At 45.9% G+C, this 17046-nt stretch overlaps 1 protein-coding gene across 3 annotated transcripts in view; it reads left to right on the top strand.

The window, feature by feature from the left end:
- The first annotated feature begins 16385 nt into the window (after window positions 1-16385).
- Window positions 16386-17046, top strand: part of MITF (melanocyte inducing transcription factor) — a 99382-nt gene continuing 98721 nt past the window's right edge. Inside the window, exons 1-2 of one of the 3 annotated variants that reach the window (XM_021550772.2) lie at window positions 16386-16404; window positions 16739-16856. In XM_021550772.2, coding sequence (XP_021406447.2) covers window positions 16753-16856 — 104 coding nt within the window. In that variant the 5' untranslated portion in view covers window positions 16386-16404; window positions 16739-16752. The other 2 variants (XM_077786167.1, XM_021550781.2) reach the window with 2 other exon arrangements.

Raw genomic sequence — 17046 nt, forward strand, 5'->3', positions numbered from 1 at the left:
TAGCATTTCTGAAATACTTCAATCCCTGCTTTCACTGGGAAGAAAGGAGGTATCCTAATGAATTTTGAGCAAAATCTCTGACTGGGAATTGGAGTTAAGACAAAAGTAATTATTTTATTTAGGGTGAGATCCTTATATCCAGGTAAGAAATTTTTTTTTTTTCACTCCCAAAATGGATCATGCATATTAGCAAATAAAAGGTTGTATATTTTCATTGACTTATCTTAAAACTTACCTGGACCCAGCCTGCTTTCTAGTTGGAGACTTGCAGGTGCTGGACAGCCCTTGGTGGGGTGACAAGCCCAGGGAAGGGTGGGAGGTGGGCTGCTCTGGGCCCTTTCCCAGCGTTAGTGGCTCTCCGGGCAGGGTGGAAGCGATGCTGGCTCCCGGCGAGTCAGCAGCACCATCTGCTGCAGACGGCCCAGAACGGCAGGATTTGGAATGAAATGTGGATTTCAGGGCTTGGATGCTGACTGCAGACAGCGCTGGAAATCACACAAACATTAGGCTGAAGTTGCTCAGTGCAGCAGCTCCGGTGCTCCTCAGTGAACAGCAAAGGGCTCTGCTGGTGCTCCAAGAGAAACACAAGCTCCGGTGTAAATCTGACTTGCTAAAATAAGAAATGTCAAGTTTCCACAGAGCCTTTGAGGCATTGCAGATGGAAAGGAGTTAGGGGAAGTGAGTCTTCCCTAATTATAGAAGTTGGTCAAAACCTCTGATTTAATCCCTGAAAAGGAGGAAGTTCAGCAGTGACCTCTGTATCTGAGAGCTATAGGACACAGCAGTTTTGGGACAGTAGTGGCACTTGGTGAGGTCATTCAATGAGAGGACTGACCCTCCTGCTGTGAGAGCTGTTTGGAAATATCTCTGCTGCCCTTTTCCACCCTGTATTTGGTAGCCTGTTTTTCTGCAAAGAATGGAAAATTGAGCAATGTGCTGAAGGCTTGATCCAAAGCATATTGGTTTTGAAGCCCATCCCAAAACTTCAGCATCTGGGGAATTCAGAGTGTGCTCATCCCAGTAAATCTTCACTTGGAACAATAGAGAACAAGCTTATTTTTCAACAAACATATAGGAGGTGCCAGACAGATGCACCAATCACCTGAAAATGTGGGTACCACGTCTTGAACCGATCTCAGCAACTGGAAATACTGTGGAAATGGTGTTGAACAGGGGCATTTTACCTCAGGGACCTGTACGCATGAATAACCTAAAAATTGCTTGTAGGTCTATATTGTGTCCTTGAAATTTTTTCTCTGGGAGGAGTGGAGGTGCCCAATACCTGGGATCCCCAGCTCCTTGTCAGACTGATGAGCAGATGAAGCATCCTGAGGGTGCTCCCCTGGGCATGGCAGGATGGTCAGACTCTGAAGCTGGGGATGCTCTGGGGCCTTTGGCCCTGCTCCATCTTGCTCAATGCCCAAGCGCAAAGCACAGAGGAGTGTAAGGAGACACCCCAAACAGCCTGGCTGTTGCATCTGTTTTCCAACAAGGCTTGCTCTGCACCCAGCAAGGGCAGCCCAAGGCTGTTTGGCCTATCCAAGAATATGTGTTTCCAGTAAGCTCCTCTCATGAGAGGAAGGCATGTTCAGGAAACCCAGAGCAATTTTATTTCCTCATTTCTAGACACACAAACAAAAAAAACCCCAGCAAAACCCAAAAAGGCTGTCAGAAACTCCCAGCAGAATAGAAGAAATCTGGTGGGGGGAGGACATTGGTGAGAAGGGGCTTTGAGATGGTCCTGTGTGACATGGGCCAAGAAACCTCCAGAGCACCCCAATACCAGGAGAATGCTTGGATGCCCACAATATTGTGCCACTACCTGAGCCAGAGTGCAGTCAACCTTCTGCTGGGGCTTTGGAAAGCAGTGATCAAAGCTGGGATGAAAATTTCCTAAATTACTGTTAAAGAGCTGCATCATACATAAGGGGCTATTGCAAAAGTAATTTTAAATGCAAAGTTCTGCCTTAACCCTGTACTTTGCAAAGCCCTGTTGATGGTAGGTAGAAGTTTTACTTCTATCTCAGTCCCACCCATCACATCCCACACCTGATGGCTGTGCTGGAAGCAGGGCTCTACCTTCTCCTCCAAGTGAAAGGTACACAGGCCTCTTAGAGAAAGCCCCAAGTTCATCCTCTATATTTATTTTGGGGACAGGCTAAGGAAGGATCTAAGATCCTGACCTACAGTTACATCAGCTTATTCAGCTTCAGCAGCCAGAGCACGTGGCTATTAGTAATCTAGTGAAAAATGTAACAGCACTTGCTTAAAAATAAACAGCCTACTCAAAAAAAGGAAGTTACAATAAATAATCTGCATGAGAGGTAGCAATAAAAACTTCATGGCCGGAGTCACAACTGGCTGTAGAAATAAATGTCTCCAGAGCAGGAGGTATTGAATATTTCCCTCCATACTTCTTGCCACTGAGATTTCCCCAACTGGAAGAAAGCAAGTGCTCCCAAGCCTGAGTGCCTGGGAAGGAGACATCACTGTATTTAGAGTCACCTCGGTGCTTCTGCCCACACAACTTCCTTTCTTCAAGTCACGCTGGAGAGAGAAAATATTTCCCTTCCACTTGCTCAACAGAGCATGGTGAGCTCATGAGCAGGAGACTTCAACTTTCAAAGGTTGGACTCGGCCAAGGGCTGATTTCCCTCATTATTTATGTTTTCTTCAGCTGCTCCCCTGAACTGAGGAACATTCTGCTAAACTCATATCCAGCAGCTTTCACTCCTCCTTGTCTGGAAAAGTTGTTCCAAGTGGCTGTGGTCGGCCTGTGAGTAATCCTCCAGAATTACTGCAATCCCAGATAATCGGGACTTGCCAGATGAGACAGGGACAGCCCAACAGGGGGGTGGCAGAGGTTGCTGCTTACATCTTCTTTTTGCTAGTTTTGAGTAAGTTCATCTCAAAAATGAATTGCTTAAAAACTGCTCTAAAATAAAGTGATAAAAGCAGACAAACTCTCACCTAGCTTTGTACCACCAGACCCCCAGTCAAAGAGAGGACCCAAATCCCATTTCCAGGGAAGAGAACAATCCAGACCCCAATAAAACCATGGCAATACTGCCAATCTACTGAAGCTCTGACCTGACAGAGTTCAGAGAGTTGTTCTTAACTGCAACATCCCACCCTGTGTTGCAGAGATGATATCCTCCCACACATGTTGATATTGTTCTCCAGAAGGCGTGTGGTTTTTATTGTGCTGGTAGAGTTAGATGAAACTAATGAGTCAATGGTCCCACATTTTTTAACAGATGGTTGAGATACAGCACTTTTGATTTTAGTCAGCTGATGTGCTCCAGTGCCTCTGTGTTTTGGACTGTTTGGGATTACACCTGTAGGGAGAAGAGGCTTAAAATGTCTGTGGATGCAGATTTTGGAGGGGTGGTCCCTGCTGCAGGAAGCCTTCCATGGGTTTTAAGACCCTTCAAGGAGAGTGGTGCTGTTGAAAAAGAATAAAATGGTGTCCTGAGAGTGACTGGGACATACTAATTAGCCCCACACAGGGAGTAAGTTGGTTGCCAGTGATGTCAACCAGATTTCATTGCACACCTTCACCCTCTCTCAAGCCATGATGTTCTTATTCATGCTGAGCAGTACCTCTCTGAGGAAGCAGTCACTGGTTACAACAGGACTACTCATGGCAGGCACCAATACTCAACATGAGTAAACAGCTGTACGTGTGTGATGGGGTGTACATGGTTCTTCAGAGCCTCTGGTTTGCAAGTCCAGGAATGCATGCACACTAATGCCAAATTCCAGATAAATGCCCTCAAGGTTGTGTTGGCATTTCTGCAGAACCAAAAAACCAAGGGTGTTCCAGTGATTTTTGTCGGGAAGTTTTCTTCTTCTCTGTTCTGAACTGATTTCCTTCCTGTCATTTTCTAGGTTCTTTTGACTGAGCTTAGAAGCTAGGAGAAGTAATGTGTGTAAAAAATAGACCTCATGGTATCTGAGTTCCTGCTTGGAAGTGCCCATACTGGCAGCTCAGAGCATGGCAACCAGCTTGAGGGCTGCAGAAGTTGTCAAGCACATTGCCATGCTTAGTTTTGCCACTTTATGGATGACTCTAAGGAGTGTATTTGTAGCTTCCTGTGTTGATTGTGTAGAAAAGCCATCACAAAAGAGCTGCTTGACATTTTGGACCCATTGTGCAGATTGGTCCATGCACCTCCATGGCCTCCAGGGCAGAGATGTTGGGCTGCCAAGTATGGCAACTCTCAACTGCAGGCACACCCCAACACCACTGATTTTGGGCTCCTCTGGCACTCAGTCCACAGGTATTTCAATAAATCCCACTCTGAAACATTTCAGAAGAGCTGGGAATGGATGAAAGGAAAAACTTTGTTAAGAGAATGGAAAAATCCCATTGCCTATGCCCTCTCCATAGACTCCTGGAGGTGGGAGGGTGCTTTGAGTGGCATTCGTAGAGGCTGCCAGTCCCACGTAATTCACGTAGGAAGTTTCTCACTGTTACAGTCTTCAGGGACATTTCTTCCCCCTTAGTGACCTAATTTTGGTGAATGAGCAACCGTTTGGAAGGACTTTCCTGCCTGACTTTCCCACTGCAGCTCAGAGCCAGCAGGAGCAGGAACCAGGTTCAGAGCTTCCCTGGTGGCACACGATCCAGCCACCCCAGGACTCTGCCTGGGAGCCCTCTTGCCTCTGGTGTCCTGCTGTGTCACAAGGTGACACTCCATGGACAGAATCTTGCTGGAATAAATAGATCCTTAAGATATTAAAGCAGCCTAAAGCAAGCTTCAGATCCCACTGAGAGTAACTGGATGTGGCTCACTGAACTTTCATAGAGCTTTGCCAAAAGAAAGTAACTTTTTTTTACACAAGGCACATGATTTTCCTTTGAAAATATGTTTACAGAATAGAGCCCATTGCTTCATCAGTCAGTGAATCCTTGATATTTTCATTTCTGTGGTTTCTTATTCAACACGTGTTTGAATCATAAGACTTCTGCCCCATTATCTGAATTTATCTACTGGGAGCATTTTTAAGAGTGAAATGTCAGGTGCATGCCAGACATGCAACAGTTTTTTCTCTGCTCCCCGACTCAGTTCTCTGGAATTCCCCTCTGCTTCCTTCTCATTTTTCATGTCCTCTTTCTAGCAGAGAAGAAATACAAGGTTTTCTCTGACCAAGGGAACACAGTGAGGTCCTAGAACCAGCTCCTTGCTTAGCATCTTCAATCCATTGACATCACACCATGAGATCTTTTTGTCTTCCAGATGAGAGTCTTTGAAGACTCCTCATATTTTGTTAGCTGGTCTGTTCTGGTTTGGTCCTGGAAGGCTCCCTGCAAGCTTTTGATGGGTCTAAAACCTGTCAGCAGCTGGTTGTGCTACTGAAGTGTTTTTCAGGTGGCTTTTTCCTTGGCTTTATTGACATAGCAAAGGAAAGGCTTTATTGACACAAGCAAACGGGTCAGGAGCATGGGAATCTGTGGGTGCACAGCCAGACCTGTCAGCAAGCACTTTTCTTGCCCCCTCTCTGCTCTGGATGTCCCTGGTTTCTGATCTCTTGTGCTGCAGCTGCATGGAAATCTGAGGATGTGGGCAAAGCTGGAATGGAAACAGAATGTCATTACTTGTGGTGAATTATTTCTTCATGCTGAGAGTAGGAGAGACTGTAAATATATGCAATGGCACAGCATTACCATACTTTTCTCTTCACAATCATAATGCAATTTTCTAGCAAATCTCATAGAAATCCAGGCCAGAATTTGGGTAAGTGAAATAGATATTTGTTTTTCCCACATTTAGTTTTTCACTTAAAATATTACACCTAGGTGTCACCAATAGCATGATGCATGGGCAAGAATGATGACAAAGAATAAACATGGGGGTGGTGTGATGCTGAGCAGAGGCAGCTTGATGTTTGGTGGTTTATGCAAGGCATGTTTAGGACCAAAACACTGTATCTAAAATATATGATCTTGCATATATGCCCCTGTTAGCTGCCCCAGAACATTCTCCTGGCTGCTGTGTGCACTGACATCACAGACAAACGTAGCTGCTGGCATTGATGCCTGTGTCACATGCATTGTATGAGAACAGGGCAACATCTGGCAGTAAGTATTTGAGGCCCTCAATCAGAAAATTGAGTGTAAGAGGAAATGTGGTGGTTCTGTTGTCTCCTGGGTGCTTTAAAAAATAAGACAGATTCAAGAACAAAACTATTTCTTAATGAAGCCTACATGATCTTTCCAGTATTAACACTGCAATGAGCTCAGATAGCATCTCCCCAGAGTGCTGATGTGGGGTTTCAGATGTGTCTGTAGTCAGCAAAGGTTTCACCCTGCTGCTGAGGTCCAGGGCAGAGCCCTCTCCATCACCCAGGGAGCTGAGGGACAGGGTGGCTTCAGCTCAGCCACACAACAAACCTGGGAAGGCCAACACATGGCGACGTCTTTTTTCCTTGCATTTTTGGATGTGCTGAATTTTACTGGCGATGTCCAAGCTGGGCAAGAATCCTGTTCACCCACCAGCAGTGGAAGAGGAGCTGCAGTGCTAAAGGGGCCTGTGACTTCCCACTAATTACAAGGTGCTGTGATTGCACATTTACATTTGCTGCTGATGACGGTGTCTTTCAGAAAAAGGTATAGAGGACTTTACATGGCTTTCATCTGGAACACAGTGTCACCAACACTCCCCCTCCCAGGCTGGTGAAGCAGCTCTGATTGCTTGCAACACTTTATTAATAGACTTGCTAACATCAAGGAAAGGTTGATGAACACTTAGGATACAGGAAAGTGCCAGTGACTGCACCTTGTGCTGCTTCTGCTAATAATGTGTAGAAATTATAAATAATGTATTTTTATTTTCTGCCTGAGACAAGTTAGTGTCACCAATGGGTGGCCTTTCCTTGGCCTTTCACAACAGCATTCAGCAGCCCTAACCTCTCTGATGTTCACACCAGGGCAGGAACAGGGGATTGAGTGCTTTTTGCTCCATGGTTTGGCAAGAGTCAATTTCTGGTAGCAGAAACCTGAGGGCTTTCATGCCTCAAACAGAAAGAGGCGTGAATTTCTTTTCCCAAAGAAACCTTTATTCCAGAGGTGATGATTGGTCTTGGGTGCATTGCTCTGGAGGGGGTTATGAGAGCCTCAACCATGTATTTGATTCTATCTCAGCAAGGTACATCAAGGTTATCTTCAGCAAGGACACCACAGTGGCTTGAATAGTGCTTTATGCACTTGCAGTGGATGAGAAATACAGCTGGTTAAAAACCCTTCTTCATGGGGAGGAAGATGATTTTCCATGAAAGGCTAGACACATATTGAGGTGCCTTGTAATCACCTGGCATGAACAGAGTAAAATTTAGCTCTTTATAAGAAGCAGGACTTGAGTTCCTGGGCTTGGACAGCACCTTCTCCAGGCTTTCCACAGAGCTTGAGCTCTGATCCTGCTCACCAGTACACCCTGAATCCAGTAAATCCAGCCACTGTTGGGGAAAATTAGGTGAGATAGGCTTTATCAGCTCCAGACAGAACAATCTACTTCAGAAATACCTCTCCCCTGATAGGGATCAGGTCTAACTGATACAGGAACTCCCACTGGTGTGTATCAGAGCATCTGTGAGCCACAACATGGAGCCTCCTCTTTGCCTTTATTGAAATGTAAAAGATTTCCGAAGGTTCTGGCAACAATCAGACTAATTAGCTGGATGCAGATGGGTGTGAGTTAACTACTGGGTTCCTTGATACTGAAGGCTGCTCTGCACTGCTTGGATGCCACAGGCAACCAGGTCTGTAGCAGTTTTCCTCAGCTTTCCTGAGAAACAGAGCCATCCTCACATCAACAACACTCAGGTCTAAATTTGCTTCCCAAAAATCCTATTACAAAAGGTGAGACTAAAATCACAGCCTGTTTTTAAAATATACAATCTCATCAATTTAGAGGGAAGGTGTTTGTTTCCTTTCCCACTGTCTAATAATAGTTTTGAATGGAAAAATTAAAGCCTGGGTGAGCAAAGGAAGGTGGATTTCAGGTAACTTTGGCTACTCTAGACTCAACCCTTCCAAAGAGGCTTGACTGGCTGCTGAGCAAGGCCTTTGTGCTGCAAATAACTTCATCTCAAGGCCTGCTGTGCAATGATTTTCCATGGATATCACTAGACAGTTTCTTCCATTCCCCCACAGCTGTACAGAGTGTACTTTTTGCTTCATTTTACCCCAGTAATGGCATTAACTGCTGGGAAAGCAGACAATATGAGCTCCAGGTCTGGCTTGCTGACTGACGAGCTCCTTGGAGAGGAGTCAGCTCACTTCAGCCATATCCCTGAAAGCTGCTCTGCCAGATAATTGAGGCCATCTGAAGTAGTCTGAGTACCCAGTTCTCATGCACTACATCATTGGGCAGGGTGTGGAAGGCTCAGCCCTGTGTCTGCTCATGGATTCGAGTCACTGAGCTCAGCACTGTTTGGTCCAGGCTGTGCCATCCTCTATCAGTTGTCCCCACACAGAAAGGAGCATTGGTGCTTCCCAGAGGACTGGGCTGGCACTGATGGGAACGAGTGCTGGATGAACACAGAAATGTGGGGAACAGTTGATGGAGACTATTTGCATCCCAAACAGAGGGGCAAAACCACAAAAGCATTTTACTGTGTAAGCTAACATGTTTTTTGCTTCTTGTAGGCACACATTTGAAGTAAACATTTAAACTCCTCCCTGGATTTGCACTAAGGGAAGGGACATCCCTTCTTCATGGCTGAGTGGCCTTTCTTCACAAGCAGGACATGGGCCCAATGGATTCACATTCAGCACATTGGGTTGGGCTAACAGGCCTTTAACTGCCCTTTTCTTAATGAAGCCTCGTTAAAGAAAAAAAGAATCCTCTGGAAAATTATCCTTTCCAGGTGGATGGAGGCAATGACATGGCCTTACAAAGCCTGTTCAGATCAAATGGCAACCTGCTGAGACAATAAGGGGAAAAAATGTATTACAGCCCTGTGGGGATCTGAAATAGGCACACATTCTGAGCAAAGCATTTTATGATCATTCAAGAAGAGTTTTGGGAAGATTTTTTTTTTTAATATGGGCAGTTTTGATCTCAGCTATACACAGTTTTGGCCCTTGATGCTGCCAATTACCTCTGTATAATATGGATTTAAAATACTTGCCACACTGTCTTGCTAGCTGAAGGCATCCTTTTTGTACATCTAAGAGTGTGAAAAGTAACACAAAAAATTTAGCAAATTGGCCTTCATCCCTTAAATCCTCTGCTTCAAAAGCCCCACAAGTCTCAGCAGGCTTTATGTACTAAAGACTTTTTTATTTTGCTTTGGATTTATGATTCTTTCACTGCTTAATTTTTGTTTGAAGACAAACTCTTTAGGTGGTGACATAGAAATGTAGAAATATAGCAGATAAGGGAAAAAAGGGATTCTGATTTCAGGTGGAGAATATTTTAGTATTTATTAGATTAAATATTATTATTAATATTTGATATTCTGATTTCAAGTGAGTGAGTAATTGAAGACATTTGAGGAGGGCTTAGTTTCATGATGTGTGTGTAAAGGCCTGTTGGAATGCAGAAATAGGAAAGTCTTGGTATTTGAACTCATTGTGACTACTAATATTCATATTCTAATGTTCAAAAAGTCTTATTCTCTTCAGATAGTGCATTTAATAAAATATCTCAAAAGACACATAAAACACAGAAATCATTCATGGGATTGTATAGAAACAGAAAGGCTGAGAAAGTTTTCACTGAAAAATCTTTACTTTTTCCATTCAAAACTATTATTAGACAGTGGGAAAGGAAACAAACACCTTCCCTCTAAATTGATGAGACTGTATATTTTAAAAACAGGCTGTGATTTTAGTCTCACCTTTTGTAATAGGATTTTTGGGAAGCAAATTTAGACCTGAGTGTTGTTGATGTGAAGATGGCTCTTTTTCTCAGGAAAACTGAGGAGAAGAAGGCACCAGAGAGCAGGGCTGCTGGGCCAAATCCCCTGGTCTCAGTGCTCTTTGCTCCTGGTTAAAAGCAATTTCTTACATGTCTCTACAGGTTGTACTGGTTTAAAAACAACAGGAGAAGTTTGGCAGAAGTCTACAGTTTGCTTTTCACTTTAAAGCAGTCCTGTTAAATCAGTGCCAGTACTTAGGGCAAATGTATTTAAACCAGTTAACTCTCTAATCAGTTTAACTACCACTGATGCTGTACTGAATTACATTAAATCAGCATAAGTGAGAGTTTAACCTGGTTTATCGATGTCTGCTCTGGCCTTTGCACCAGTTTAATTAACTGGATTTGCAATGCCGTGTTGGCCAGATGAGGTTTGGCCTCAGAAACTTTATTCCACAGAGTTTTACTGAGTTTCCAGCCCTTGTTGCCAGCCAGGCCATGGCCGTCTCCGAGTCCCAGTCTGTGAAACCTGCTGGGCTCCAGCTCTGGCTTCTGCTCCCTTCCCTGCCCTCCTCAAGAAACAAGACCCAAATGATTTCCCACTGGAGGAAAAATGCTCTGGTCCCCAGGAGCAGCTGATGACACGCAGCCTCCTGCCAGCCCTTCTGACCCTGTTCTTGGCCTTGGATTTGTCATTCTCAAGGCAGTAGTTCTCAGAGCTGTTCTAGCTCAGGAGAACCTCAGCTTTCACTCAAAGAAAAGGCCAACTCCCTGCTTCTCCCCTTGCAAATGCACAGTCACCACTTCCGAGCTGACCGGGTGTTACTGGCTGCAAGCCCAGTTCAGAGCCTGTCAGATCCTGATCTCCAGGATCTGAAGGCAGGAGTCCCCAGACTCTCCTCTCCATCCTGCAAGTCCTGTCCCTGAATACCTCAGCAAACCATGCAGGACTGACTGTTTGTCCCTGCAGAGGCAGCTGTGACCCCCCCACACCCTCTGTTTGAACCCAGGAACATCTGCCTCGAGCACCAGGCTCAGTCTCTGGCGTGGAAATCATGAAGGCAATTCTTTTGATGAAGAACCAAAGGGAATTACTTAATCCCAGTCTAGGCTTTTTGGTTGAATTTTTTTTTTTTTTTTTTGCCCTAAAGCCAAGTCAGAATGACATTGCTCTTCCAGCTTCTGTTTGTGCCACCACTGCTGTTGCTAACCAGTGTCATGAGTTAGCATCTGGAAAGAGGAACATGTGAAAATCAAAACAAGGATATTGAACAAGAGAGATTGTCCAGTTCCCTCTTGAATTCTTCTGTTACCTATCCAAATATGGCAGAGATGAAGAAAGGGAGGACTAGGAATTAGTGAATGATTCATTAGAGTAACATAATTCATTTGGGAGCCTCAGCTGCAGAATTAATCTTCAGTTCTGCTGATAAAACCACCCTGGGACTGACAGGGTTTCAGACTTTGTTCCAAACTGATGACACATTCTTAGAAACTATATTTTAAAATATGAACTCTCCTTATTTCTCCTGGTGTATTCATGTAACAAATTTTCAATTTGAGAACTCCAATTTTTTTTCTAAGAGGAGCAAATGCAAACTTTGGCAATAATATTTGTGTGGGACAGGCTGTGGAGGGCAAGGCTGTTCTGCTGAGACGTGGGGTAGCTGGCCTGTTGTTCTCCCTCATAAAACAATTTTTGGATTCCTTCTCAAAACATCTGGTTGTTTTTGGCTGTCTAGCAAAGCCCTGCATGAAAACTGACAAAACTTGGAAAAATGATCTCACAGTATGTGGCTGCTGGTTTTCACGTATGTCAGAGATATGTCACGTGCTGCTCTTGTGACAATCTGGCTAAATGATAATTCTTTGCAAAACCATACCTGGTATATGCACAGCAAAGCAGCAGTTAAATGTCCATGAATTTCATCCCTCTCAGGCATTTTCCACCCTAAATGGAAGCAGGATTTCCTGTCTGTTACACTTCTGAGGTCTTGTCTATAGAGAGCTGAGAGGAGATTATATTTTTTTCCTGAGTGGGGAAAAGGAAACCCTGGGTTTGAAAGCAGAAAGGGTGAAGACTGCACATTATTGGAGAAAAAGCTCAAACATCACTTGGGGTAGGCAGAAACTGTGATTAAATAAAAGTGTGTGGGTATCACTGGGAGGTGGAGGGAGCTGAAGTCCAAAAGAGGGAAAAGATACCTTGCCTGGGCAAAGAGATGGGATGGAAGCTGGGGATGGAAAGAGATGGGTGACAGGCTGGGGGTCCCCAGCGTGGCTGGAAAAAAAGGAACAAGAAATGAAAGTTTGGAGATGGGAGATTTTACCTGGCATTATATGTGTTTGGTGGAGCAAAGAAATGGGACAGGGATGTTCCTGTGAGACTCTACAGAATCTCTCCATGGCTACTGGAAGCTCTCACTTAAATGCCCCCTTTCTTTCCTACTCAATACTGAAAGCTTTTACCAAGTCTTCTGCCTTGTAGGGAGATAAAGAAACATAACAAGTTCTTGTATTTTTGTCTGCAGGGGTAAATTGCATTCTCTTCACGAATTTTACAGTGTACAATGCAGAGTATGAATGCAAAAGTCTGGGAACTTTCTTCAAAATTAAATCACATGTCTGTTTATTTTTTATTTTGAATAGCAGCATTGACTGCTTCCTATCCTCTTCACATGAATGCACAAATGGTTGGTGCGGGGGAATTCTTGCAAACTGGGAACTCTGCTGAGTTGTGTGTCAATTTTTTGCCTACTTATAGAGATATCAATCTATGTTGTTGCTCCCTGCTGTCAACTAGAGATCCCCAGACTGTGACTGGAGTAACATTACTGATGGGAGAATAATTTTCAATGGTACTTGTAGGCTAGAAGAAGAAGAAAAATACAAATGATGAGAATTATAAGTGAGTATATTACAAATAAGGGAAGTGCAGAGGGGAATGGGGGGGAAAAGTAGCAGCTCTGCTCAATGTGCTTGCTGCACATTAAATTTTGTACCCCACGGTGTCTGAAAAGCATTGCTGAAATCACAGGAAATACTGAATGAGGAAGAGCTGTGTGTCCTGATAAACCTTTCTCAGGAGCTGCACAACCAGAGTCCTTCAGTCTTCTGAACCTTCGTGCTGCTTTCTCAGTCTTGATGGGAACCTACTCTGAAAAGGAGGATTTGCCCAATAAGCTGAACACATTTTAATGGCTTTAGCAAAATCAGACCCATAATTTGAAAAATAACTGAACAATACTGACCCAGTATCTACATGGCATTGAGGAGCCCAGATAGAACTGCTCATGGCTTTTGAGGGGGTTGAGTTAATTTGGGTGAAAAATGAGACAGGAGTGTCACATAAACACCGAGACTGCCTTTATTGCTGGGTTAATTTCCAGCTCTGGAAAGGACTTAGCAAGGACTGGCTTTCAAGCAATAGAAAAATCAAGGTGACCACCCCCTGTGAGCCCTAAATCAGAATACAAGGCTATCCCTTACGAAACCTGACTTTACCTCCTAGAGAGTGTTTGGGACTTGCTTCTAGGCCATTATCCTTTTTGGAGTACAATTCTACAGAAATACTTCCTAGTAAGAGTCTTAGTAGGGTTATGTCCATGATGTGAACACCAGATTGAAGTTCATGTTCTGCCACTGATTTGATGTTTAACAAATGACCCTTCTGTGTTTTGTTTTTCACTCTGCTAAACTGGATAATTGTTCTTGCTCACCTCCCTAAAGCAGTCTGACATTCTTAACTGGAACTCAATCAACAGAGCTGTACAGAATTTCAGCTGTAGAGAGTAACTACAGAAATCTGTACCTTGCAGCAACACAATATAGTCACTTCATCTTAAATTTTGCCTGATATGTATTTTGGGGTTAATTTCATGTTTTTTTACAGCAATTTAATTGCAATATTGGCATAATAAGATTAATTTTAAGCACTGTTTTTGTTTTGGGGTATGCTTACGAGTCGGTATCCTGCTTAGGCACAGTTGAAGTATTGTTCTTTTACCCTGAAAGATGAACTCTAAGATGATATTATAAACACGGATGACATCTGTTATGAATAGAACACTTTGTATGACTCAGCAAAGCAGTGTCCAGGTCCCAGCTAGCCCAGGTGGAATGAGAAATTGCCTTAATCTGAACACCAGATAAAACTTTGCATTGCACAGAGGTTGCAGGACAGAAATAAAAGATTCATGGTCTGATGAGAAGTAATCCAGATTCCTTTCTCCCTGGGAGCCGCACACAGCTCCTGCTGAAGCTGTGGTAGCTCAAGTGAAGCAGCATTACCCAGGATATGTATTTGCATAAGAGATCTTTGCTCTTTAGAACTAGTGCTATAATTAAAACAGAGCTGAAGACTCATAAGCTATACATTTTGAACAACAGAAGAGAATATCTCATTTTTACACCTGGAAAAATAGAAGCAAAATCATTGCAAAGAGATGAGTCCTGCTGTTTACTGCCTTCATCAAATCATGGAGTGATTCCTCACTTGTGAAAATACAGCTCCTCAGCAACACCCCCTAACCCACAGAGGCTCAGGATGTAAATCTAGCCTAGCAGTGGGTTTATTCTAAGTTGTTTTTAATTGTTTGTTGGTTGCCTTTTTTTTTTATCCCAAAGCACTGTTAGCAAGCCTACTCCTCTGTCGAGCCATCCCAGCCATCTGCCAATGTGGGCTCAAAAGAACATTCTTCAGGGCATTATCCAATTTGTTGTATCTGATTCATTAAAGTAATTACACTTGCTATTAAGTCATTGCTTGGAGTTTGGCAGCTGCATGATAATCTGAGATTTGAATTTCTGAAACAAGATAGAACTCTTGAGTTTATTTTATCAAATCCTCACATTGCGTGAAGTGAGCAGCAGTCCTGGCTGCCCAGGTGTGAGCAGTCCCTGGTGCAGCTCTGAGCAGCTTTGGCAGTTGTGATGGAGGAAAAGGATGTAGGGAAAACACAACTTTTCTGTTTCATCTGGTGTGTTAGAGTCACCAGTGTTCCACTGGCACAAAACGAGCAGTGTGATTTTAGCTGTGCTATGATGGCACCACAATTATTAGACATCAGTTATCAACAGCATCCTCAAATGTCCCAGGTCTCTGAGTTGTGCTATGACTCCATTAAGTGAGGCCAAAGCTCTGGGAAAATGCTGTGAATGAAATTCCCTATGGAATTTCTGTACTGAGGTGCGTCCCTGCCATCCTAAGTCACAGTATGTAAGGAGACAGGACAGAGCTGGGGAAGGTTTCTTGCCCTCTGTGTTGTAAAGGAAGATTAGCCAGTGCTGACAGAAGGCCCCTCGTGAACACAGGGACGAACCCCATTCCTGAAATCCATCTTCCTGCAGCACCAACCCCCAAACTGAAGAAAACAACAAAGGCCAAACAGGATCATTTAACAAGTTCTAAATGGAACCCTCCACCTCCAGCATCTTTGAACCCCAGGAAGGACCAACACCATCACTCAGAGGGGCTGAGCAGGCACAGGACATCTCTGATCCCTGACACCATCCAAATGTTCCTGTGCCAAATCCTCCTTGCCACCCTCCCACCCAGCCCTCCCTCCTTGGCTCTCCCTGGGACTGACACCGGTGTGGGTACAATGGTGGGTGGCAGAGGCTCTTCCCACCTCCACGTTCTGAGATTATCTGCTCTTAGCGTCCCAAACACGCCAGGAGCCAAACTGGAAGATGAGAGGGCATTCAAACATTTCTGCTGGAAATAACTGAAGCCCAGCTGGGTTTGAATGCCCCATTTTACTGAATCTTTCTTTGCCATGTTTATGAGCTTTGGACTCTTGATAAAAGCAGATAAAGTTCAAAGGAAGCCACTTAGAGCTGTCAATTCTTCTTCTGGGAACTTAATTGGAGAAGTGCAAAGTCCTGGGATTGCTTTTGTACCCATCAAAGTAAGTCACAATAAATGTCCCATGCTCTGTCACTGCTTGAGCTCTGCTGTGGGCACTCAAACCCATCACAGCCTCCCCTCTAACAACTCCTGGCAGGGCTGATTCCTGGGTTTGCAGCAGCGCAGGAATGTTGTTTGCAGCTTGTTCCCAAGGGGAGATGCAGAGCCCTTTGTGCTGGTCTCTTCCAGTACCTGAAAGGAGCCTACAAAAAGACAGAGAGGGACTTCTTACAAGAGCCTGGAGTGACAGGACGAGGGAGAATGGATTCAAACAGAGAGAGCGCAGGTTTAGACTGTATATGAGGAAGACACTGTTCCCTGTGAGGGCGGGGAGGCACTGGCACAGACAAGCTGTGGCTGCCACATCCCTGACAGCGCCCAAAGCCAGGCTGGACGGGGCTTGGAGCACCCTGGGACAGTGGAAGGTGTCCCTGCCCATGGAGGGGGTGAACGAGACGGGCTTCAAGGCCGCCTCCAACCCAAACCATCGCACGACTTTGCGGTTTTAGGAACACCCGCAGCGCTCTGCGGCCGCTGCCGCTGCTGAGGGGGGCTGCGGCCAGCGTGACGTCACGCGCGGCACCGGTGCCGTCAGAGCCGCGTGACGTCACGGCGGGGGCGGGGCGGCAGGTGGCGCGCACGGCCGGGCCGGGAACGGGGCGGGAACGGGCCGGGCCGGGCCGGGCCGGGAATGGGGCGGGAATGGGGCGGGATGCGCGGGGCGGCCCCGCGCTCGGGCTGACAGCGGCGGCCCGGCGTGGCCCTGCCCTCCCGGCGCGGCGCGGCGGGACTTGTAGTGCGCGGCGGGCGGAGGCGGCCGGGCCGGCCCCGGGGCGGACTACAAGTCCCAGGCGGGGCGGGCGGCGCTGAGTGTGAGCCCGGCCGGCGGCGCGGCGGGGAGCGGGGCGGGCGGCGGGGCTCGCTCGGCGCCGCAGCCGTAACCTCCCGTCTCTCCCTCTCGCAGCGGCCGCGGCGACGATGCAGGCGGAGTCGGGGATCGTGCCGGACTTCGAGGTGGGCGAGGAGTTCCACGAGGAGCCCAAGACGTACTACGAGCTGAAGAGCCAGCCCCTCAAGAGCAGGTGGGGGCGCGGGGCGCGGAGCATCGTCCCCGCGGCCGGCGCTGCGCAGCGGGGCGGCCGCCGAGCGCTCCGTGCCATAATAGCGGCGTTGTTGGCGGAGGGCGGGCCGGGCCCGCGTTATGTAAAGGGCATTGTTGGCCGTGCGGGCCCGGCTGTCACCGGGGCAGCCCCGCCGGCAGCGGGGCCAGGC

The sequence above is a fragment of the Lonchura striata genome, chromosome 12, assembly GCF_046129695.1.
Source record: "Lonchura striata isolate bLonStr1 chromosome 12, bLonStr1.mat, whole genome shotgun sequence".
In the NCBI taxonomy this organism is placed as follows: domain Eukaryota; kingdom Metazoa; phylum Chordata; class Aves; order Passeriformes; family Estrildidae; genus Lonchura; species Lonchura striata.